This window comes from Pollachius pollachius (assembly GCF_949987615.1).
Source record: "Pollachius pollachius genome assembly, chromosome: 14".
NCBI classification, from domain to species: Eukaryota; Metazoa; Chordata; class Actinopteri; order Gadiformes; family Gadidae; genus Pollachius; species Pollachius pollachius.
Genome location: NC_136947.1, coordinates 18,627,256 through 18,651,759, shown reverse-complemented (window position 1 = coordinate 18,651,759; position 24,504 = coordinate 18,627,256). Strand labels below are relative to the sequence as shown.

The 24,504-nt window shown below is 41.7% G+C and overlaps 1 protein-coding gene across 1 annotated transcript in view; it reads left to right on the top strand.

The window, feature by feature from the left end:
• The window catches only part of LOC307086075 (aerolysin-like protein), a 33,572-nt gene extending 14,576 nt beyond the window's left edge, over nucleotides 1-18,996 (top strand). The window contains exons 2-5 of the mRNA XM_079751117.1: nucleotides 8,404-8,858; nucleotides 12,336-12,780; nucleotides 16,224-16,716; nucleotides 17,378-18,996. Of these exons, the coding sequence (XP_079607243.1) occupies nucleotides 8,414-8,858; nucleotides 12,336-12,780; nucleotides 16,224-16,716; nucleotides 17,378-17,848 (1,854 nt within the window). The 5' untranslated portion in view covers nucleotides 8,404-8,413 and the 3' untranslated portion in view covers nucleotides 17,849-18,996. The remainder of the gene's footprint in view (nucleotides 1-8,403; nucleotides 8,859-12,335; nucleotides 12,781-16,223; nucleotides 16,717-17,377) is intronic.
• Nucleotides 18,997-24,504: the final 5,508 nt, after the last annotated feature.

Here is a 24,504-nt window from a genome sequence, read left to right as displayed (position 1 = left end):
TTGGAGTCACTGGGTCACGTGGCATGGAAGCTATTGAATGAAATATGATCATTCCTGCATATTAATATTCATATAAAATAGAGGAAGCACTAAAATACCATAAAAAGTGGTGTGTCCTATTCTCAGGGTTTAGTTCTACAAGTGGATACTGGTTTGGAGTCACTGGGTCACATGGCATGGAAGCTATTGAATGAAATATGATCATTCCTGCATATTAATATTCATATAACAAAGAGAAATCGCTAAAATACCATAAAAAGTGGTGTGTCCTAATCTTAGGCTTTAGTTCTACAATTGGATACTGGTTTGGAGTCACTGGGTCACGTGGCATGGAAGCTATTGAAAGAAATATGATCATTCCTGCTTATTAATATTCATATAAAATAGAGGAAGCACTAAAATACCATAAAAAGTGGTGTGTCCTATTCTCAGGGTTTAGTTCTACAATTGGATACTGGTTTGGAGTCACTGGGTCACGTGGCATGGAAGCTATTGAAAGAAATATGATCATTCCTGCTTATTAATATTCATATAAAATAGAGGAAGCACTAAAATACCATAAAAAGTGGTGTGTCCTATTCTCAGGGTTTAGTTCTACAATTGGATACTGGTTTGGAGTCACTGGGTCACGTGGCATGGAAGCTATTGAATGAAATATGATCATTCCTGCATATTAATATTCATATAAAATAGAGAAAGCACTAAAATACCATAAAAAGTGGTGTGTCCTAATCTGAAGGTTTAGTTCTACAATTGGATACGGGTTTGGAGTCACTGGGTCACGTGGCATGGAAGCTATTGAAAGAAATATGATCATTCCTGCTTATTAATATTCATATAAAATAGAGGAAGCACTAAAATACCATAAAAAGTGGTGTGTCCTACTCTCAGGGTTTAGTTCTACAATTGGATACTGGTTTGGAGTCACTGGGTCACGTGGCATGGAAGCTATTGAAAGAAATATGATCATTCCTGCATATTAATATTCATATAAAATAGAGGAAGCACTAAAATACCATAAAAAGTAGCGTGTCCTATTCTCAGGGTTTAGTTCTACAAGTGGATACTGGTTTGGAGTAACTGGGTCACATGGCATGGAAGCTATTGAATGAAATATGATCATTCCTGCATATTAATATTCATATAAAATAGAGAAATCACTAAAATACCATAAAAAGTGGTGTGTCCTAATCTTAGGCTTTAGTTCTACAATTGGATACGGGTTTGGAGTCACTGGGTCACGTGGCATGGAAGCTATTGAAAGAAATATGATCATTCCTGCTTATTAATATTCATATAAAATAGAGGAAGCACTAAAATACCATAAAAAGTGGTGTGTCCTATTCTCAGGGTTTAGTTCTACAAGTGGATACTGGTTTGGAGTCACTGGGTCACGTGGCATGGAAGCTATTGAAAGAAATATGATCATTTCTGTATATTAATATTCATATAAAATAGAGAAAGCACTAAAATACCATAAAAAGTGGTGTCTCCTATTCTCAGGGTTTAGTTCTACAAGTGGATACTGGTTTGGAGTCACTGGGTCACGTGGCATGGAAGCTATTGAAAGAAATATGATCATTCCTGCATATTAATATTCATATAAAATAGAGGAAGCAATAAAATACTATAACAAGTGGTGTGTCTTATTCTTAGGGTTTAGTTCTACAATTGGATACTGGTTTGGAGTCACTGGGTCACATGGCATGGAAGCTATTGAAAGAAATATGATCATTCCTGCATATTAATATTCATATAAAATAGAGGAAGGAATAAAATACTATAACAAGTGGTGTGTCTTATTCTAAGGGTTTAGTTCTACAATTGGATACTGGTTTGGAGTCACTGGGTCACATGGCATGGAAGCTATTGAAAGAAATATGATCATTCCTGCATATTAATATTCATATAAAATAGAGAAAGCACTAAAATACCATAAAAAGTGGTGTGTCCTCTTCTTAGAGTTTAGTTCTACAATTGGATACTGGTTTGGAGTCACTGGGTCACATGGCATGGAAGCTATTGAAAATACTGCAAGTATTTTGTATTGATATATTTACGTGAAGTAATTTATTGACGGTCCCTAAATCAGTTTCCAGCGATTCACCGCGAGGCTCTGCGAGGTGCGCTAACCGTTCTCCTGCTGCTATTGTCGGGCAAATCTCCGTGAAGTCGCGGCTGGAACTGGACTGAATATCCGTCGAATATCGAACCTAAAACTAACTTCACCGCGGTAACTTTTATTAGCTAGAGTAGCCTACCAAAAGTTATTACCTGTTCATCAGTGGCTGTTGGTGCATTTGAAAAGACGGATGGCACCGCATTCGAGTTCAGCAATGTCTTGCTCTTTAGATTGCTTGGTTTCTCAAAGTCGTCCGGTCTGAAATGATCGCTACAAGTTTTCCAATTGCGAGCAGTTTCCGCCGGTGTTTTGATGTCCAAGCCAGCAGCAACAAGCCACAATAGGCCTTATGCGCAACATTCTTCCGGGTTCTTCAAAACAGTGGTCTTGGCTTCCGGTCGTCCGCTGCTCAATAAGCTGAGTTTATTATGGCGACCTTCTACAGCCGGTGTTTACAGGAGCTACCCCGAACAACTATTAGCGATGTGCACAGTATTGCCAAACGGACGTCCAGAGCCCCGGGGACTCTGTTAGACAAGGGATTTAAGTTTTACGCCTCCTCATTTATTCATAATTATGAAGGTATTTACATTTGTAGCTTTTGCTAATAGCGCTCGTTAGCGTTAGTTAACTGTAAGTAGCCTAGTTGTGTACTTGTATGCTATCAGTTAGTTTAGCAGTATTTTTGCTCACAGACAATTAAGACAATCAGATGAAGACTGCATTTTAGCGATGGGTTTATACTACCAACAGTATAATTACTACGATGTCCTGTGTGGTTAAGCTGGTCTTTGTCGACGTGGTACGCTGGTCGTATTTGTCTAGTAGACGCATAAGACCAGACACTACTATCCTAGTAGACTCTACTAGGATAGCTGCTAGGTTTAATGTCGACTAGCTGCTACCGTTCTGGCAGGTGTTTCAGATTTCTAAAACATTGATTTGTATAAAGACAACTGTGATGAATGAATGAATGAATGAAATGATGCTGTATCTTTTTTCCACCAGTTTCAAACAAAGACAGGTTGAGAGGTACTGTCACTGTCAGAGCAGCTTGTCACAGGTCCATGCAGAAGAATGAAAAACCACACAGCTTGAGCGTAGGCTATGTTCAGGGATGGGTTTGTTAAATTGTCTGTTTCAGTTCAATGACTGTACAGAATGCGTTCATCAAGCCTCTCAGAATGAATATATTTACACTGCAACTGCTTTCATTTGGCCACCAGCATGTTCTCAACTATGTAAACACCATATTCACAAATACAACACATTCTTCTGAGACACTTGATAAATGGCTATAGTCTACCTGTTAGTGAAAGAAGGTAATTTGTGCAAAGTTGATTGACAGTAAATATTTCTATCGACACATATTTGGTATACCTCTACTCGTATGGTTAACAATTTTTGTATACTAAACACACACACACTATACCGATAACATCATTAGGACACTTGCCATGACATTACATTCGAAAGCTATATATATGTGTTTCCTCCCCTTTTGCAATTGCTACTACTTGCAACTATTGACACCCTGTAGTGGCAGGCATTCCAGTACTGAGCAATATATGTTTATTGTGGTAGACTTGTAGGAAGCCCCTTGTCTTAATTTAGTGGTATCTGTTCTGCCAACTGTCCAATTGTCTCTTTGTGTATTGTATACAGATAGTGCTTCGTGATTCAGATCCCGTCATCATGACCTCAAGTCAGTGTTCATGCAAAGCTGGCACAGCAGTATGCAATCACACTGCTGCACTGCTCTTTCAGACAGCTCATTACTCCGAGCTCAATATCCAGGTTGTCCCCCCTGTTCATGCCTGTACAGAAATGGAACAACAATGGCACAAGCCCAGAACTGCAGTAAGGGTTGAGGCAAATGCACTGTATAATATGTATGTAATAGTTAGGCTATGTGTGCTGCAATAAAATAGTAATTTGCTAAAATAAAGTATAGTGATCTAAGGTTAGAAGCATTAGAGGTGCAGCGTAATATAATGGCGACTCTTTACTTCATAAGGGAGTAAAACCCGGGCCTGTAAACAGCATGATTGTTACAAGACCCAGGCTTAACAGGTGCATGGAAGGAGGAATCAGGTGAGGTGTAGTCACTGAGGTCATACATGTAAACATTAGCTGGGGCACAGCAGGTTATGATTTGTAACAATATCACTGTATTTGGAGGTCACGAGCAGTTACTGAAACCATTAGACTATGCATACCACATATTTTACTTTTATAATTGGAACCTTTTCATAGTAGAATATTACCTTTACCACTTTGTTTCATAGAAGTACACTCTCCAAGGGTGTGCATGGGCACCCTTTTGATATTGGGCTGCTATGCATTGAGGACACATACGAGGACTTTGCTAATGTTTCGGACCCATATCGCCCTAACTGACTCATCCTTTGGAAACTGGTGGAAACTTACGCTAGAGTTAAATTTCCCCGACACAGAACAGCTCGGCACACAACAAAAACTGCTGTTCAGATGTTGCCGTTTCTGGTATTTTAACATTTTAACATTTGTGAAATTTTAATTTCACAAATGTTAAAATTAAATTTTAATCACACGAAATAGAAAACTAAATACTAAATAGAATACACTAAAGCGAAACTTAGAAGTTACCAGGAGATCACCTACCGCTGCAGTCAACCAGTGTACGGAAGTGAAAAGCGGAAATGATTAGACCCGTTTACACCTGTTTTCCGGTTCGAACGCTGGGCGCTCCGCATAACCCCTATTGAGTCCTTTCTGGATCTCGCAATGGAAATTGGTGGAAACTTTGTGGTGCCCATCTGTAGCGTTTATTTCTACAATTGCTAAATGCACACTGAACCACCATGTTGCCGAGTCGTTCAATCCGCTTCTGTCCCACGCTTGTCTGTTTACTTTCTGCTGTAGTGATTCGGTTACACATCTAACCGCAGCAAAGTGAAATTCCGCTGCTGCTGAGAAAGTAGTCCCTCAATGATTCATGCGATGCACGGTTAGTTTTATTTCTGAAATTATTCTATCAACACACATTTAAATCTATAGTCTGTCGTTATAATTGATTTACCTCGGGTGTACTGTGGAGTGGGTAAGACTGTTTTTAATAGCAGGCTAGCATTGCCCGTTGCCGTGCGCTAGCCTAGCACGAGCGAACTCTGCAACTAGAAGGACTGAATGAAATGTGTTGAAAACTGTCTCCACAGATAAAGAACACCAAGACTCACTTGGGAATCAGGCCCTATGTCCAAAATTCCGAACTCCCCCTTTAAAACTGGGTTATTTTGGCTCTGATGCAGCCGCGCCTCTCTGTCTGCTGTCACTACGCTGTCTCCAGCATTGTCCCACCCACAGCACCATCTGATTGGTTACACGCTCTGGTTAGACGCAGAGCCACGACGGGTAACAGCCAATCAGCAGTAAAAGCTGTGCATGCACAGTGCTCACACACACGGCGGAGAGGAGAAAAGGTTTTGTCTGGTTTGGTTTCGAGGTAAGTTAAGGCAGCAGACTCTCCCGAAATTGTAATAAACATCCCAGTCCTCTACAACTCACATCTACTAGTAACATTACTGTGAGCCCATTAACGTTGTATAAACAGAAGCGGCAGCTCTGCTCGCAGTCCGGCGTCCAGGCATGCCTGTTAATAACTCGAAACAAGGTTGCTGATAATATCGATATGGAAATAGTCCGTGATAGTAGAAGTCTTTGTGTGAGTGAGAGTAAAAACGTAATAAACTCAATTCAGTCCAGTTTTGTTGCAGGGAAGCAAGTTAAGCGGTGGTTGTACTTGTACAACTGCGTAATGCGCTATCCAACTGCGTAACCACGGAGCCCCTCGAGCCCTTAGGCTTTAAGGTGAAGGCTGATTAGCGTTTAGCGTAACGTTAGCCCAGCGGTCCGCTTTCTCCTTCTCTGGCTCTAGACGCGCAGCAGACTGTAGCGAAACTCTACAACCCACTACTACTTACGTTACTGTGACGCCCAATACGTTAGCAGCAGCTGTCTGTTCCTATGATAAACACTTATTAAGTGAAGATGCTGTAGGCTATTTAGTGTTTTTTAACGGCTTAATCACTTGAAACAAGGTTGCTGATAATATTGATAGGGAAACAGTCAGTAATAAAAGTAAGAAGTGTGTGTGTGTGTGAGAGAGAGAGAGAGTAAAATTAAGTTAGTTTTATTGCAGGGAAGCACGATGAGGGGATGGCTAGAGAATAATGTGTGTGTGTGTGTGTGTGTGTGCCACATGAGAAGCTGCAGAAACTTACAGCAAAGCACCGTCTGTTTGAAAAAAACTGTAGGGCAATAATGGCTGTTTAACTAGGGAACTATTTATTTATTTAAATTTTCAGTTAACTTCATTTGAACACACTGCACTTTTTGTTTTTGTTTGAATTTAAAAGGAAGATAAGTAAAAAAAATAATATTTCAGTTCAGTTCAGGAAAATTTAGTGAGCCATTTATTTGTTTAAATTGTGTTATGTTGCAAATCTGATAAGCTGTTGTGTTTATTAAACAACTTCATAAATGAAGTTAAGTGTTGGAGTTTGTATTATTCAAAATTTTGACGCCAATCTTTTCCCTTTTTCTGTAAATTAATATCGGCTCCAAATATCGGTTATCGGCCCCCTTGACTACTAATAATCGGTATCGGCCCTGAAAAAACCATATCGGTCTATCTCTAGTTATGTGTCTCCAGAAGTCATTCTTCCCTTGCCAAAAGCCACAGAAAGAAAGAACAGAATTGTAAAAAAGAAAGTGAAAACTAGAATCATGACCGACACACCTGAGAAGATGGAGTTGGAGAAGGCTCACAAAGAAAAAGAAGATAAAAAGGCTGAACAGGAAAAGAAAAAGAATGAAAGAGAGAAGAAAAGAACCAAGAAGAAAACAACGTGTACAGTAACTCAGAAGAAAACTCCACCACCAATGATGAGGCAGAAGATGGCCTGAAGAAGACGCACAGCAGAGAAAAGAAACAGGCTGAAAAGAAGAAATGGAGTGGAAATAAGAAGGGGGGCCTGAAAGGGTCAAAACCAACCAAACCCAAAAAGAAAGTGCTCTCCAGTAGCTCAGAAGAGAGTGACTTTCCAATTCCACTTAGTGATGCCACTGATTATGAGAGTTCAGATGTCCAGAGTGATGAAGATGATGGTGACAAGGATCTGTCTGCTGTTGACTTTGTCATTGTGAAGTTTGCAGGTAAGAAATCCAAATCCTATAACTATGTTGGATTGGTGGAGAATGTTGAAGGTGACAAGATCAGTGCAAAGTTTCTGAAGCAAAGTTGTAAGAGGTCTGCTGATGGAATACCCATCTTCACATTTAGAGAGAATGATGGAGTCATCCCTAGAGGTTATCTGCTCAAGAAACTACCCACACCACAAAAACTTGGTGGTACAGCCAGAAGGGAGCATTAATTTGCATTCCCCTGCAGCATCGACACGTGGGATGTTCAGTAGTAGGCCGAATTTGGGAAGAGATTCAGATGCAGATGATTAAGTGCTCATTTTGGCGCTAGGCCTTTTTAAAGCAAATTGGCCTTTGATGTCGTAAACTATCTTTATGTAAACCACCCACATCACAAAACTTGGTGGTACAGCCAGAAAGGAGCAGAAGTTCAAATTTCCCTGCTGCATTGACAAGTAGGATGTTAAGTTGTATGCCCAGTAGGCTGAATCTGTGAAGTGTAAGACTCAATTAGGTGTTCATGTGGCGGTATAGGCCTTGTTATAGAAAAGTGGCCTTTGATGTTGTTAAAAATTTAAATAAAAGTTAAACAAGTAATTTGTATTGAATTTGTCTTGCTTTTATATAGAATTATCATTTGTGATATTAAAATGATCAGTTTTACTTCAATTATTAATGGCACAATTTACCCCAGTGTATTCTCTCTAATGGCACAACTTACCCCGTACCGGAGGTAAGTTGTGCATTTTAAAATAATCTAATATCCTGGATAATTCAGAAATGCACCTGACAATCACCATAAAGAAATAATTATTAAGGCAATTGGTGAGTAAATAAATAACATTGCATTATTGTGAAAGGTAATGTTGTGACAAATATTTCATAATAATCATCCACTTATTCTTACTTTCTTTCAAAGAAAAATAATACTTATAATAACGTATTATTTTATATGTATACACCGCCAGCTTTGGTTGTCGATAAGTATTCTCCCTTGGATCTTGTTGTTTGAGTTCCTTTTACAGCTCGAAATGTCTGCATCTTTTGTCGAGCATTTGGAGGATGCTTGAATATATTGATTTACATTTCTGTTTCAGGTTATTAAACATGAAGACTACACTGAAAGTCATCGGTGGGCAGGGAGGCAGTTCATTTACTTTTACTGGCCGTAACAATGGTGCCACCCTCAAGAAGATTGGAGTGGCAGTGGGCGGCTGGCAGATCAAAGCTGTGCGGGCAGAACTGACTGACGGGCGTGTGAAGACCTTTGGAAATTCAGTCACTTTCAAAGAGTTTACGTTTCAACCTGGCGAGCACTTCACCAAGCTGTCCCTGTGGGGGAACGATGACGGCTCACGTCTGGGTGGCATCAGGTTCTTGACGAGTTCTGGACGCGAGTTCTTCGAGCACATGACTAGCATGGACCTGAAGACCGAGTACTCTATCGATGTGGGGTCTGGAGTCTGCCTGGGATTGCAGGGGAAAGCTGGCTTAGACATCGACTGTTTGGGATTCCTCTTCATCAAGGCCAGCACGAGCATACGACAACGCAGTGAGTAGCATGTGTGTGTGTGCCTTGTGTGTTAACAGATTTAATGTGTTACTGGCTTGCAGTCAGAACAAGTTTGTGTTACCACATCTATTATTATGATCTATTCATGTAGGCTTATTAATATGTTGTTATTAGGGATGCATCGATACCACTTTTTTACAAACCGATACGATTCTGATACTTTTATTTGTGTACTTGCCGATACCGAGTACCGATACCGATATTTTCTAGATTTGGTCTCTATGAAAGAAGACGTGCAATTAATTTGAAGGCAGATTTTATTTTCTCCCCCGAAGATTATGTCAAAGCTTTAGTAAGGCTATACAAAATGAACAGAAGGCTATTCCAAGCCAAAAGTAAACAGAGCTATCTGGTTTTAACAAAAAAGCCTTCAAAGACAAAATGCCATCACATTAGACTAAATGTAAATATAACCAGATAAAGCGAATAACAACAAAAATAATCACAAAAAGTGGGTAGAACTATTGCTTAATAAGCACATTATCACATTTCAGTTATCAAAAGTCTCCTTCTTTCAAGCACACAAACCATGTGGCACTATTCCCATGTTTCTTCAGAAAGGCTAAACAAATCAACGAACTATGTTGTCAAATGACTATCAACACACAATGTTGCCTCTGAACTAGGCTATGTATTTTTGGAGAAAGTGAGAGGCAGATTTTTTTTTATGAACAGAATCATCTCTGTATGATCAGGTGTTAGCCTGTTTCTGCCTTTACTCACAATGTGTGACACTGAGCTAAACAGCCGTTCGCTCTCAATGCTACTGCAAGGTGCTGAGAGGTATTTGCGTGCCACTTTGGCCAGAGAAGCGAACCACACTTTGTTAACCCCCCAGTATTGCAGTGGATTGTCCTCACGGGCCACTGGGGCCTCCCCAAGGTATGTCTCCAATTGTGCGGTAACACCCACAGCAGCTGGGGTCAGTGCTACTGATGCTTGCTCATTTGCAATTTCATCAAATATACAGTCTAAACTGCTGCTGGCCTGGTCCTCCCTGCGTGGTTTTCTGGTAGGTGGTTCACAGTGGGTGTCATCTTCCTGATTGTCCTGTTCTGCAATCAGTCTCATCAGCAGCTCCTCCTTAACATTTGCAGCAGTGTTGGTCTTCGAGAAATACACAATTTTGTATCTAAAACAGACAACATTTACAGTCATTAGGCTATGTGGCCGTTTAGGAATTCCTATTTAAAAAAAATCCCAGCCAAGAAACAACTTGCATGGAATTGTTGCGTTCACTGCTCAGTGCACACACGCACAAACAGACGCACGCACGGACGCACGCAGAGAGAGAGAGAGTGCGTATTGGCCTACCTCGGATTGAGCAAAGTTGCTAGGCCGTAGAGCGGATTTTCTTCCACGTCGCAAAATCGCTTCATGACAGCTGAAGATAACATTTGCTTCATAGTTTTGATGCCTTGGTTCTCCTCGATCTCTCTAGAAAGAAATCTCAGCAGCACAGTAATCGCAGGAATTACGTCTGCTGCCATAGCATCCGAAGAGCTGATCCTTCGCGTCAACTCCTCAAATGGACCCAGAACAGACGCAGTCTTCTCCAGCAGAGTCCACTGGCCAGGCACGAGATTGTCCGGGAGATCGTATTCAGACGCATATATTCCCAGCGCCCGTTTCTGTTCGATCAGGGACTGGATCATGTAAAATGTGCTGTTCCAGCGAGTCTGTACGTCTTGTTGGAGTCGTTTTATGGACTGATTGATTTGTAACTGGATGTCCTCTAGGCGGGAGTAGGCTAAATCCGAATGTTTGAAATGCCCAACTATTCTGCGACCGACTGCCACAGCATCAGCAACACTCCTCTGAGAGAGAATGCCCTCGTGAACCACCAGCTGAAGAGAGTGAGCAGCACACGGCAGGCTAGGGAGCCCCGCATCCGTCATGGCCTTGACCATATTTCTTGCGTTATCTCGGAGCACAACATGGACAGAGCTTTTTTGGATACCCCATATTTGTACCATGTCTTCAAAGATATTAGCTATGGTTTGGCCAGTGTGAGTGCCCCGAAAAGGTTTTGCGTGTAAGGCCATGTGTTGAAGGGTAAACGCTTCATCTAACCACTGGGCAGTCAAGCTGAGGAGAGACATTGGGCAGACACTGCTGGTCCATATATCAGTTGTGAAGCTTATTGCCTCAGCATCATGCACCAAGGACCTAACGTGATTTTTCACTTTATCATACACCTTTGGCAACATCACATCTGTGATGTAGAGGCGACTGGGAATATCATATCTGGGCTTTAGCATTTCTAGAAGATGGCGAAATCCGACATTATCAACAACTGAAAGTGGCTGGTCATCCAGCGTTATGAAGTGAGTAAGTGCCTCTGTTATTTTTATTGCCTGTGAGTTGTCTTTGGGCATTTTCTCTCGCTTTTGCAAGACGTCAGTTAAGGTTGGCTGCTTCGGTCTTGCTCCGCTAGCATTACTGAACTCTGTGTACTTAGCACTATGGTGCGTCTTCAGATTTTTTATCAGATTGCTTGTATTAAAAGAAGTACTTTCCTTTCCGCCTCTCGACACCGTAGCATTACAGATCTTACACTCTGCCTTACTCCTGTCGTCATCCTTTATCTTAAAATATGCCCAAATCGCCGACATGACTTAGCCTACTGTTCCGTTAACACTGTTCTGTTAACGATTCTTTGGCAGAATCGCAGAGTTTCGGCTCATTATCTCCCCCTAGACATTGAAGTTAGATAGGACAACTCATCTCCGCATGCGACCGGTTTGATGAAGGCTACTGACATAGTGGTATCGGTGCGTGGCAATTAAAAAACGATTACGAGTACGAGTATTTTAATGAAGTATCGGCCCGATACTGGTATCGGTATAGGTGCATCCCTAGTTGTTATGTATGTTAAGCCTTTGAAGCGTAACAAGATTGTGGTTAAACTGGTCTGAATCAAAGAACATGTATTTTTTTGGTCTTGTACCTACTTTAATGTTTGAAATGTTTTAATAAGGAGGCTATGTGAGAACCAAGTAATAATGTACTACTTATGAGAAATAATACATGAATATCTAATTTGCCATAGGCAGAACCATCAGTCTTATGATTTTCTGTTTATCTCTGGTTAAAAAAAGTGAAATTGAATAAAGGAATATTGAATAAATTGAATTATAAAAAAAAGAAAAAAAAGACCATAAGAGGAAGTGACAACCACCAACCCCACCCCCGACATACACACACCCACAGTCATACAAGTGTTGACCCACTTGCAAAGACCACATGCAAATACACACTATATCTGCTGAATCAGGTCTGAGTTGTGTTAGATAATAACAAGGCATCGCATTAAATCTCTGTATGGGTGTGTCTGTCTGTGTGTGTGTGTGTGTGTGTGTGTGTGTGAGGGTACGTGCGTGTGTGTGTGCGTGTGAGCGTGCATGCGTTTGTGCGTGTGTGTTTGTGCGTGTGTGATTCCATCCCCGTCCTCAGTGTTCAAGTGGTTGGGCAGGCTCACCACCCTCTTCCAGCGGTGGTCCAGCAGTGAGTCAGCACCCGGTGATGAAGACCGGGATGACCCCCGCACCGCCGGCACCCTCTTTCCGGTCTCCGAGACCACCATGGATGACATGGGAGCCATGCTGCCGTGTACCACAAGCAACGCTCGCTCCAGTGACAAGGAACAGGAGAAGGAGGCAAACGACATGTCGCCGCCTAGTTGCCAAAACACGAAACAGGACGAGCCCCTCGGACCTGAAGCCCCCCGGGCCAATGCCGTGACCCCACCCGAGGTGACAGAGTTTCATGACGGTGTAATCAGCCGTCCTAGCCCCCCTACAACCCAGGGTACCTTCAAAAACCCCACAAGAGAGGAGGAGGAAGTGGAGAGGACGGAGAAGGGGCCTGAAGTGGAACAAATATCTGACCACGTTTCTAGGTAGGCTATAAATGCTTTTTGTTTGTATATGTTTACAATAAACCACCTGCTCATCTCTCCAGCACAATGCCATGCTCTTAATGGGTGTTTTTGGCGGGAGAGAGGGTGGGACTTTCACGTTGAGTGGCAGTAGAGCGAGGGAGGGACTTGTGATAGAGGGATATCCGTTTCTGTTATATGTTTCAGATATTGCTTTGGTCAAAATGCGTATGTAATCTCCATACTTATTCTACTTGTCATAATTCTGCCTGCTCTGGGCACTGTTGACTGGCGTAAACAACTACCAGTGACTTGATTGATTTGATATTAGAAATGAGAACATGTTATTTCCCTTAGACGTTTGAGTGATCAGCCGGAGACGGGACTAGTCTAGTGAAGTCTATGCCTGGAGAGGAGGGGCAGACCAATGCATGATTTTAGTTTGTGAACGAGTGAGGGAGGGGGAGAGAGAGCGGCGTGGACAGGGAAAACAACCATATAGAATAGATCAATTTGCGTTGGGGGAAAGAAATCTGTAATTTGTGGCGGTCAGTGTTGATTCTCTGGCGGCGCTGTCTGTTGTACGGCTTTGAATAGTATACATTTACATATATATGTGCAGTGGCGGCTGGTGAAAACAATTCTAGGTGGGGCACTTTTTGCCAGGAATGGAATTTTGTCATTAAAGTGCATGGCCATTTGGCCCTTGTACGGGCGTTTTTTTTAGGCGTACCTATGCCACATGCAAGGGCACAAACAAAACCATTAACTACATTGCTTGATTCGATTGCCTTTTAAGTTACAGTAGGCTTCATGTCACAAATGAATATGTAGGAGCAATGTAATCACTTGTTACTCCAACTTTTGATCTTAAAATAAATATCAAAATATCAAAGTAACTATCTTCAACAATTAATGTTTGTACAGACAACCAAAGCTGTCAAAGTAAAATGTATAAATAGTTGAATAAATATGAAACATTCTTTTAATAACACAATAATGCTGTCATATACTTTATACTGTATATATATATATATATATATAATATATATATACTATAGACCAGGGGTGTCCAAACTTTTTTCACTGAGGGCCACATACAGAAAAATCTACGAAGGGCCGAGCCACTTGGCAAAAATAACACATTTTTAACCATATGAAACAGCAATAACTTGATGCATTTATATCTTTGTTTATAGATGACGTATTTATTATTTTTAACCAATTAAATCAGGGCTTTTCTGTCTGTCTCTGTAACACCCTGAAAAGAGGAGAAGTAAATAATTCTCTTTCAACAGTATTTACATAGGTACATTGTTTTCGAAAAGAAAGTATTAAAGGCAGATAATATACAACTTCTTCACATTCAAAAAGTGAACTCAACGGTCTTATTGTTTTCTATACTTGTTAAGTAAAAGCAAATGTAACATGTAAGTAGTACTATACAAACTCAAATGAAGTGCAAAGAAATAAAATAAATATTACACGTAGACATGTACCATTCGTGTGTAATTTCCATATGTCTTTTCTCTTTTTTTTTTTTTGTCTCATACTGTATTAACATATGAGTGCTGTGTAATATATTTTTTACTCACCTATAGTGGGAACAGCGTTACACTCAGTGAGAGCAGTGATGCTGCGCTTTGGACTGAAGGATGGCTGGCAGGTCCGGCGTAAGTTTGGTGGTTGAGATGCGAAGGACATCACAGAGATGGCTGTCTGTCATTTTGCTTCTCAATCTGCTTTTGTTCAGGGTTAAAAGAGAAAATGTTTGCTCACATATATATGTTGAGCCGAACAGGCTCATCAATCTTTTTGCGTGGCGCGTCATCATAGGAAACTTGGCCTTTTCTAAGCTCCGGTAGAAGTCGGGTAGGGAGAGAAGCTGGTGCTGATTCTTCAGATGGTCATCACACTGCATTTCGATCAGTTCCATCTGCAGACTCTCTTGCACGTCTTCTGCGGCCATCAGGAAGGGAGTCGAGAACAGCTTTATTTATTTTTCAATGTTAGAAAAATCTTGGAAACGCCGACTGAACTCATGAGAGTTGCGATCACAGACACGTATTTATCCTTTTTAGAAGAAATATTTGCCTCTGGAAAAGCAGCATTGATTTCTGACAGGGTGGGGAAATGCGCAACATTGATGTTACGTAGTTGTGTCTCAAAGAGACGGAGCTTGACACAGAATGTTTTCATGTGCGCATACAGTTGTGGCACAAGTTGGTCTTTTCCTTGTACCCTCTTGTTCAGTGTGTTGAGATGGGCTGTAACATCGATTAAAAATGCCAGGTCTGCCAACCAAAGAGGGTCATTCAGCTCAGGAAGAGGTCGGCCCTTTTCTTTCAAAAAATGGTCGATTTCCGACCCTTAGTGAATAAAACCGCTTCAGCACGGCGCCGCGACAAAGCCAGCGCACTTCCGAATGGTAGAGTAGGTCCCCGTATTCAGCATCTACATCAGACAGGAAAGCTTGGAATTCTCTGTGGTAGAGCCCTCGAGCTCTAATAATGTTGACGGTTTTCACAACCATGTTCATCACATCGCCAAGCTGGACTGTCTGGGCACAGAGGGCTTACTGGTGGACGATACAGTGCATTTTAACAGCAGCGCCTCCACACTCTCGGAACTTTGCCCACACCAAAGAGGCCATTCCTTTATGCTCGCCTGTCATAGCCGGAGCCCCATCAGTTGTTACTCCACACATCTTGTCCCATTTAAGTCCGGTCTTCTCAATTGCATCTGACACAGCTTCAAACATGTCAGTTCCCGTTGTTGTGCAAAACAAACGAGTGCCGTTGTTGTGCAAAACAAACGGCACACAATTTTTTTCTTTGATTGCTCTTGTAATGGGGAGTCACCTGACTTGTTCGAACAATAGCTCCACCTAGTGGGTTTACTCAGAAATGCAATAAAGTCAAGCGAAAAAAAAAAAAAATTATCAAAAAATAAAAAAACAACATATTTTAAAAATGTGCTGCGGGCCAATCAAAAGTGGGCCGCGGGCCGTAGTTTGGACACCCCTGCTACATACAGTATATATTGCAGAATGTCCTTATCCATAATTTTATATGGTGCTTCAGGCATTTTATTTTCTTTCCCATGACCCCCATTTTAAAATAATCTAATATCCTGGATAACTCAGAAATGCACCTGACAATCACCATAAAGAAATAATTATTAAGGCAATTGCTGAGTAAATAAATGACATTGCAATATTGTGAAAAGTAATGTTGTGACAAATATTTCATAATAATCATCCACTTATTCTTTATTTTGAAGAAAAAGAATAGTAATAATGCATTATTTTATATGTATACACCGCCAGGCGCCAGCTTTGGCTGTCGGTAAGTTTTCTCCCTTGAATCTGGTTCTTTGATTTCCTTTTACAGCTCGAAATGTCTGTATCTTTTGTCGAGCATTTGGAGGATGCATGAATATATTGATTTACATTTCTGTTTCAGGTTATTAAACAAAGCGACGACACTGGAAGTCATTGGTGGACAGGGAGGCAGTTCATTTACTTTTACTGGCCGTAACAATGGTGCCACCCTCAAGAAGATTGGAGTGGCAGTGGGCGGCTGGCAGATCAAAGCTGTGCGGGCAGAACTGACTGACGGGCGTGTGAAGACCTTTGGAAATTCAGTCACTTTCAAAGAGTTTACGTTTCAACCTGGCGAGCACTTCACCAAGCTGTCCCTGTGGGGGAACGATGACGGCTCACGTCTGGGTGGCATCAGGTTCTTGACGAGTTCTGGACGCGAGTTCTTCGAGCACATGACTAGCATGGACCTGAAGACCGAGTACTCTATCGATGTGGGGTCTGGAGTCTGCCTGGGATTGCAGGGGAAAGCTGGCTTAGACATCGACTGTTTGGGATTCCTCTTCATCAACGCCATCAAGTCGTCTGTGCTAACCGACATGACCTATCCCAGCCTGGCCATGTACACACCCCAGGTTAGTGCTGCTATTTGTGGAAGACCTTAGTCAGAATAGGGCAGGAGACCATTTTCTGGCTGAAGTGGGCCAATACATTTCAGTTTCTTTACTGTTTCTTTATTAACTCCGAAAAGCTATTAAAATGGGATCATTTTCATGCATGAATAGCACCTGTATATGTAGTAGGTTGTGTCCAGGACAGAAATTGGCACGTATTTTTCCTCCTTCCTATCACTAACAAAAGCATGTCTTATACCTAGCTTTCATAGGGCAGATTACTCTTATATATTAATCAAACATATTTTATAAAGCCCTTTTTACATCAGTAGTTGTCACAAGATGCTTTCTTTAAAGAAAAATTAAGAAAGATTTGTTCTGCTCAAATGCTTGTTGGCCCACTTAGTCGTTCCTTAAAGGACAACTTGATGAGTGCTGTCCACCGTATAAGCATTATAATTTGATAAGGGGTTGACAGTTATGTATTTTGTTCAATTACATTAGGTCAATAAAATAGTGTCAGCACTTAAATCTTTAGAATTTCTCCCCCGGGGGATTAATAACGTGTTAAAGTCTAAATGTTAGACTAAATAAATAAGTTGATATTTTCTGTACTGGTTATTAAGTATATTTTGTGTGTTGCCTGAACATTATACATATTTTTTTTTGTTGTTTAATGTAGGTCAACAAAGAATATTTAAAATCGGTGTCTTATCAAAACGACACTACTGCGGCTCAAGAGCATAAATGTGCGTACAGCAGATCTGTGACCAAGTCTACCACCTGGAGCACCACCAATAAGATCGAGGGCACCGTCAGCATGTCTGTTCATGCAGGGATCCCGAAACTGGTGGGGGGGTCTGGTGGAGTTAGCGTGACAACGGGAGCAGTGCTGTTGTCCACAATGACCTCCTCAGAGACCATAACCGAATCAGATGAGGTCAAAGTGACGGTCCCGGCACGAAAGACCGTGAGCGTTGATTTGACAATGGGACGAGCAGACATCAACCTCCCCTACTCAGCCACAGTTAAAATCACATGCATGAATGGCAGCGAGCTGGTCTTCCCATCCACTGGCAACTACAGTGGTGTGGCTTACACTGCAGTGCATTTAAAAACCATTGAGTCTGATTATGTTATGAATGTCGAATAAGATGCGTCAACATCTTACTGTGCACAGTTTTAATATTGATTACATAAAATTGGTTTTATTGCTTATGCAGAGTGACTGTCACAGATACATAAATCATCATCATAAACCTGCTTGTGTTTCCATGTCCATCCTTAGAGCTTGCAAAACAATGTATGAACAATTTTCTGTCTAGCTGATACCATTATTTTATGTTTCAGTTTAGTAAATGATCATTTCAGTTCAAATATTCCATATGCTGTTAATTTAGTTTTCCAGTCCAACAGCCTGGAAAGATAATACGTTTCTGAACACTTCCAGTCAGATGCTAATCTTACTACTATATTAGCAGGCCTGTCGCACCAGTTACTCAAGTTGGTCATGTGCGCATGTGCCAAGCAGCCTGCAGCTCACACACACACACACACACACAGCACTCGCAAACCCATACATACACTCAGAGCCGGTGCTGGCCGTTTCGGCACCCTAGACGAGTCGACATCAACTTGCGCCCTGGACAGGTCTTCTGAGCGGGGCGGGGCGGGGCGGGGGAGCTACGGTGACGGTTTCGGGGCGCCCTAGCAATTGCTCCCGCGCCCCCTCCCTTCTCCGTTTGTTTCGTATATTTTAATTGACTAATTAAGGACGCCACCAGAGGGCGCCCCCAACGCATTTGCCGCCCTAGTCGGTCGCCTATGCCGAGCCCTGCATACACTGCAAGCACTAGGGATATGCACGGTTATTCGAATATTCGATTATTCGAAATGACGTGGGTATTTGACTTTAGCTGTAGCAGATTCTTTTTAATTTTTGCCTTAAGTTCATTAAATATATTCATTAGCTATATTAATAACATATTGTTCATTAAACGTGTATACTAATGCCATTCAATACTTGGAATACTTGGCTTTACCGCCAACCTCCGCTACAGCGGAGGTCCAGAGTCTTTTCCACGGCTGGCTGGATTGTAAACCGCCTCCGCACCCGCCTATTTTTTTGAACAAGAATGAGTGATGCAGTAGGTAGGCTTATGTGTTATGTTAACTGGAAATGTTTTACTGTATACTGTACCATACTGTATTTCCGTCTTACACATAATATATTTTTGATGTTGTTATATGCGCATCATGCGTAATGCCAGGCAGGCCCATGTGGAGTTCTGTTGATATCCAAGCCCACCAGTACTTATACTTTTTGCTGTTGTGCTTCAGTTACTTGAATCTATTCAGTTTGTGCCATAAATTTACTTTAATCTAACTTCTTTGTGCCTTAAGTATGCAATACTGTTCATTCATATTCTTGTCAAAAATCATGGTTTCGTTTCAGCTCGTTTTGATTCAGCATACTGATTTCGAGTGGTGTTTTTCCTTCTAAAATGCTCAATTGAACAAATTGGATTTGATTTCCTTATTTATTTGACTAATAGATGGAAAACGAATACCTTTTTTTAGTGAAGGCCAGATCACGGAAGAACGCCAGACTACATTATGAGTGCACTACACTTTTTTATTTTTATTTTCGTAGTTCGGTTAACCGGTTACTCGAAAAAGAAATTGCTGAATATTCGAATATTGAGATGCCTTCAAATGCCCACCCCTAGCAAGCACGCACATACACAGCACATGCACACACACGCATATACACGGAAATGCGCACACGCACGCGCACACACCGCACGTCAAGACAAATGCACCGGCACACTCGCCGAGGTAAGACGTTATGTTTTTAAACATAACGGCTCCGGCATCGACAAACGCACAGGTAAGAACACAGACGGACACACCGCAGCGACACTCGCCCTTAAACTTAACGGCTCCGCCATCAACACATGTGCAGGTAGGAACACACACACACCGCAGCGACACTCGCCCAGGTAAGACGTTATGTTTTTAAACAACAGCTCCGCCATCGACTCACATGCCCAGGTCAGAACACACACGCACACACCGCAGCGACACACTCGCCCAGGTAAGACATTGAGCCCTATCTTGCATCCGGCGCAATTGACTTAATCACTGGCGCATGCGTCGTTGCTAGTTTGCAACTGGCGCAGAGCGTTCTTTTCCCTCCTGCGCCACGCGTCGGTAAATTAGGGAATGATCTTGCGCCCCAAGGGGCGGTTCGGCGAAAGGAGGAGGCTTGTTCTGGCGCAAACGTTCCCTGGTGCTATTTTGCAGTTTCAGAAACCACTTGCGCCACAAACCAGGAAATACCTGGTTTAAAGTCAGTGGCGCGTTGTTCAGATGCTATTTTAAGCGCGCATGCATAATGTTGCTTGTGCACCTCGCGCATACATTTTGCTTCTCTCATCTAACTAGCCACACATTCTTGGTAAATTATTTGGGAAAGAACAGCTGATACAGCGGTAATAAGTTGTACTTTTAAATCAATGCATCTGCAAACACCGTACAGCAAACACATATTTTCTTGACACAGACATCGTGTACATGCCCATAACTTTTAGGATTGATGAGTATTTGATCGTGAGAAAACATTGTTTTACCGCGAGTGAGTGTTAAAAGTGTTAAAAAGAATGAATGAATGCGGCCGCGTGTGTGTATGTGTAAAATAATTAATGAATGCGGGTGGGCGTGTGTGCGTCCATCTGTTTAAACACACACAAACTAAACACTTAACGCATAGTACAGTCCATGGCAATGTATATTAACGCGGGGGGGACATGCATATTAGGAACACAAGTCAATAACGATAATGCATACAATACTGATAAGAAACAATGGTTATAATGTATTGCGTATATTATTAAATAGAACCACAGTTACCGCATATCACATTGTGGCGACTCCTCCGGGGTCGCCACAGGGGATCCTGGAAAGCTACTTGCTACTGGATCCTGGAAAGCTACAAAGCTACTTGCCCTTGGCGCTTCTCACTTGCGTTTCAGACCGTTAAAATAGGGCCAATTATGTTTTAAACATAACGGCTCCGCCGTCGACACTCTCCTAGGTAAGACATTCTGTCTATAGATTGTAGAAATCGATAAAAGAAGGGAAGAGACCGTTTCTCACCTCGACAAGCAACAGCAGGTCGTTCATTTTGTCATATAAAAAACCGTCTGCGCAATTCAAACATCGCGCCGAACGGCATATCAACCCACAAGTCACATGATCTCAAAGAGACAGTGTCTCTATAACACAACAAAAACATGTCAATAACACAGTATGGTGAATTATGTATATAGAGTCCACCACAAGACTACACTTAGTTGCTCAAATGTAATATTACTCTCCTCCTTGAGCCTCCCCGAACTGTCTTCACGCTTTGTTGCTCAAAGGTATTCTTGATCACTTCCAATCAGGTGATCACATCCTGGCCGATAAAGGTTTTTTGATTCAAGACATTGTGCCTCCAGGTGTTACAGTAAATATACCCCCATTCCTTCACAATGGCAGGTTCACACCTAGTGAAGTGCAAGCTATGAAGACGTCGCCCAGAACCGATTTAATGTAGAACGTGCTAATTTGAGACTCAAACAGTTCAAGATACCAAACATGATTCCAAGCCACCTCCGACGCTTTGCAAATGATATAGTTCAGGGCCCCGTTTCCCGAAAGCATCTTTAGCCTAAGTGGTTTGTGAAGTGCGTTGTACCAACATCGTACAGTTTTCACTCCGTTTCCCGAAAGCATCGTTGGTAATGAACGTCGTGGAATGACTCGTAGCTTACGAGGGCTCCAGGGGTACTCATAGGGTCCTAAGAGCCCTATGTTGTTAGTTTTTACTAACTTTATGCATGGCCTACGTTCGTGCAGTACTCGGCGTTGACTCGTCCTAAAAATACAATATTATTGTAAATTATATCACATCAAAAAAGCGGTAGCTAACGTTAGTTGAATCAAGCAAACAAATAGCTGTTGTTTTTGCTCCAAAAAGCTTGACTTTAAGATATTTCCTTCAAATTAGGGCTGTACGGTATGGACTAAAATGTATATCACGGTATGATTTGAGGCATAGACGGTAACAGTATTATATCACGGTATGTTAATTTTCTCTTCTAATTTCGATATAAATGCTTCTGAAGGGGTAAAATACTGGTAAGCAGTGTTGGGACTAACGCGTTATTAAGTAACGCGTTACAGTAACTACGTTACTTTTGCGGTAACGAGCACTGTAACTAATTACTTTGTCAAAATCAGTAACGCGTTAATCGTTACTGCGATTTAAACAGGCTCTTTACTCGTTACTTCACGTGCATAACCCAGGACTACAGTTTCCGTGGTAGCGGACGTGAGTCATGTGACGCAGCGACGCGCAAATAAATGAATTAAAACAATGGTGGCAGTCAACGACAGTCAAGGCGTTGTATTTCTCATGGAAATATGCACATTATTTTTCCTTTCTGACGGTAAAAGACATAAGGAATATTTTGGTGACCTGTCATCTATGTGGAGGTTCGAAAACTCTAGCCACATCAAAAACTAGCAATTGGGTCATTCCTACTATTCGGTGCCATTTCAGTCTGGTAACTTTCTATCAAAAACTTTAAAATGTTCCATGATTTTATCTTATCATCTGAAGGAGGGCATGTTAAATTATAAGAAAAATATATTGGTCCAGCTCAGGATATTATATTTTAATAATTTTGACCAAATTCTTCACACCTAACATAGGCCAAATGTCCACCCTGTTACGGGACATTCTCATTTCTATTAAAAAATGATTTGAATTCGCAGCTGTTATAAAATTTACATTTTCTTAGAGATATAATGTCCCTTATTTAACCCTGCAAATGTATTTTAACAAAAACTCATAAACAAGCATTATCTTGAGAAAAGACATGTGTTATTTTAGGACACAATGTAATTTCAACACATTTCTTTTAGTATAAAAAGGAATTTTAATGGGATTTGGCCCATTTCTTTAGTAATTTAATTTAGTCAATTTACTCCCTTTAAGCAACCACAAAGATAAACATATTTTTTGATGATTTCATTTAATTATTATCAATAAACACACAGGTAACAGGGTGGACAGAAGAGTAACAGGGTGTACAGGACGTAACAGGGTGGACATCACAATATATATTTCATGAAAGAAAGGCAGTTAATTTACCTTAGAACATTCACATAAACATTGATAATGTAAAAATGATCTTCACTAACAACCCATTAATGAGGATAACTGCCCCAAACCTATATAGCAAATCAGCAACAGCAAAATAACACGCCCCCCCCCCCCCCCCCCCCCCCCCCCCACACACACACACACACACACACACACACACACACACACACACACACACACTTCAACCATCAAATGTACTGCACACCCAAAAGAAACATCAGGAACATTTTTCAGTCTTTGACCTCATAGTTGTTTTGGCAACAGCAAACTATTTATCAGACCAGCAACCCAGGTTTTCTAGGAACTTCCACACTTCCTTCTCTAGCTGCTGGACAGACCTCTTATTCAAAGGTTGTGGCTCTTTCATCAGGCACACAATCTGGTCATCTCTGTACCAGCTAATGTCCTCTCGTGGACCTGGCCAGTAGAACTTGTTGATCCCATTCTTATGCATGCATTTTACTCTTACGTCTTCTTCAACTTCCAGGATGATTCCTGGGTAGGGTTCACCATCATATTTGACAATGCACCACTGCCCAATGTTTTCTTTCATGATGGCCTCAGGCCGTGAAGGCTCTTCAGTGCACTGCAGGCTTGCCTCTTCTCCCAGGCTCACCTCCTTTATCCCATAGCAGGCACAATCCAGTACATCTTTGTCTGCCTGACAAAGGCAAGTTATGTCCCGGTATTTAATTGTCCCTGGAGAGAAACTGATGACTTGGTGGATTTTCATTGTTCCTTTGACAGGAACAAGTGGGGGCGCTTCCATCATTTCCTGCACTTTCCTCTCAACATCTCCTTCTCCCACAAAAAAAAGTTCCACCGAAGTACCCACGCTCCTCAACTGGTGGAGCATAGCCTCTGCGTTGGGGATATCTCCTCCATGGCGGACGATTTGGTCAGCTGATCTTTTAAGGGTACCCCCGACACCATCTGGAGCTCCCTTTCCATGGCTGGCCTCAAAAAAGTTCCAGCTTATATCTTTAAAGCCTTTCTTGAAAGGCTCTTTTGAGATTAGGTAAAAGTTTCCCTTCTGTTTGTATTGTGTAGCTGGGCCGTCACTGAAGACATGAAGGCGATTAATCAGAGGGTATCTCTCCCTCACCATGTCTAACACAGGGTCGAGGTGGGCCCAGATAGCTGGTGGATCGTGCCGCCTAGAAGGCGAGATGGAGCAGAACGTCACTGGGGACTGCTCAGCTGCAGTGTACAGCACTCCTGTATGTAGGGTTGCTTGCTGATGTGACCCTCCAAAATGGACCGATTGAATTTCTTGAGAATACTTACAGGAGTAGTTCTCACTGAAATCTACATGTAGTAGTCATTCGTTGTTCCTCAAGTTTTCTCTGAGCTGTCTGTAGGCCCCGTACTGCCACCTGATATTAAAGATGTGTCGCCTAAATCTAAACAGCCTGTCATGAAATTCACTTACAAGTTTATCCTCTGTTGTCATCACATTTTTCTTCACAGTGATTGTTGACCTTTTCTGGATTTGTAGGAGGAGTGTTCATTGACTGAAAGGTCGTCCTGGCTCTGTCATTTTTCCTCAGCTTTCTCTTTCTTTCTCGCAATTTCTTTCTTACTGCTCTCTTCTC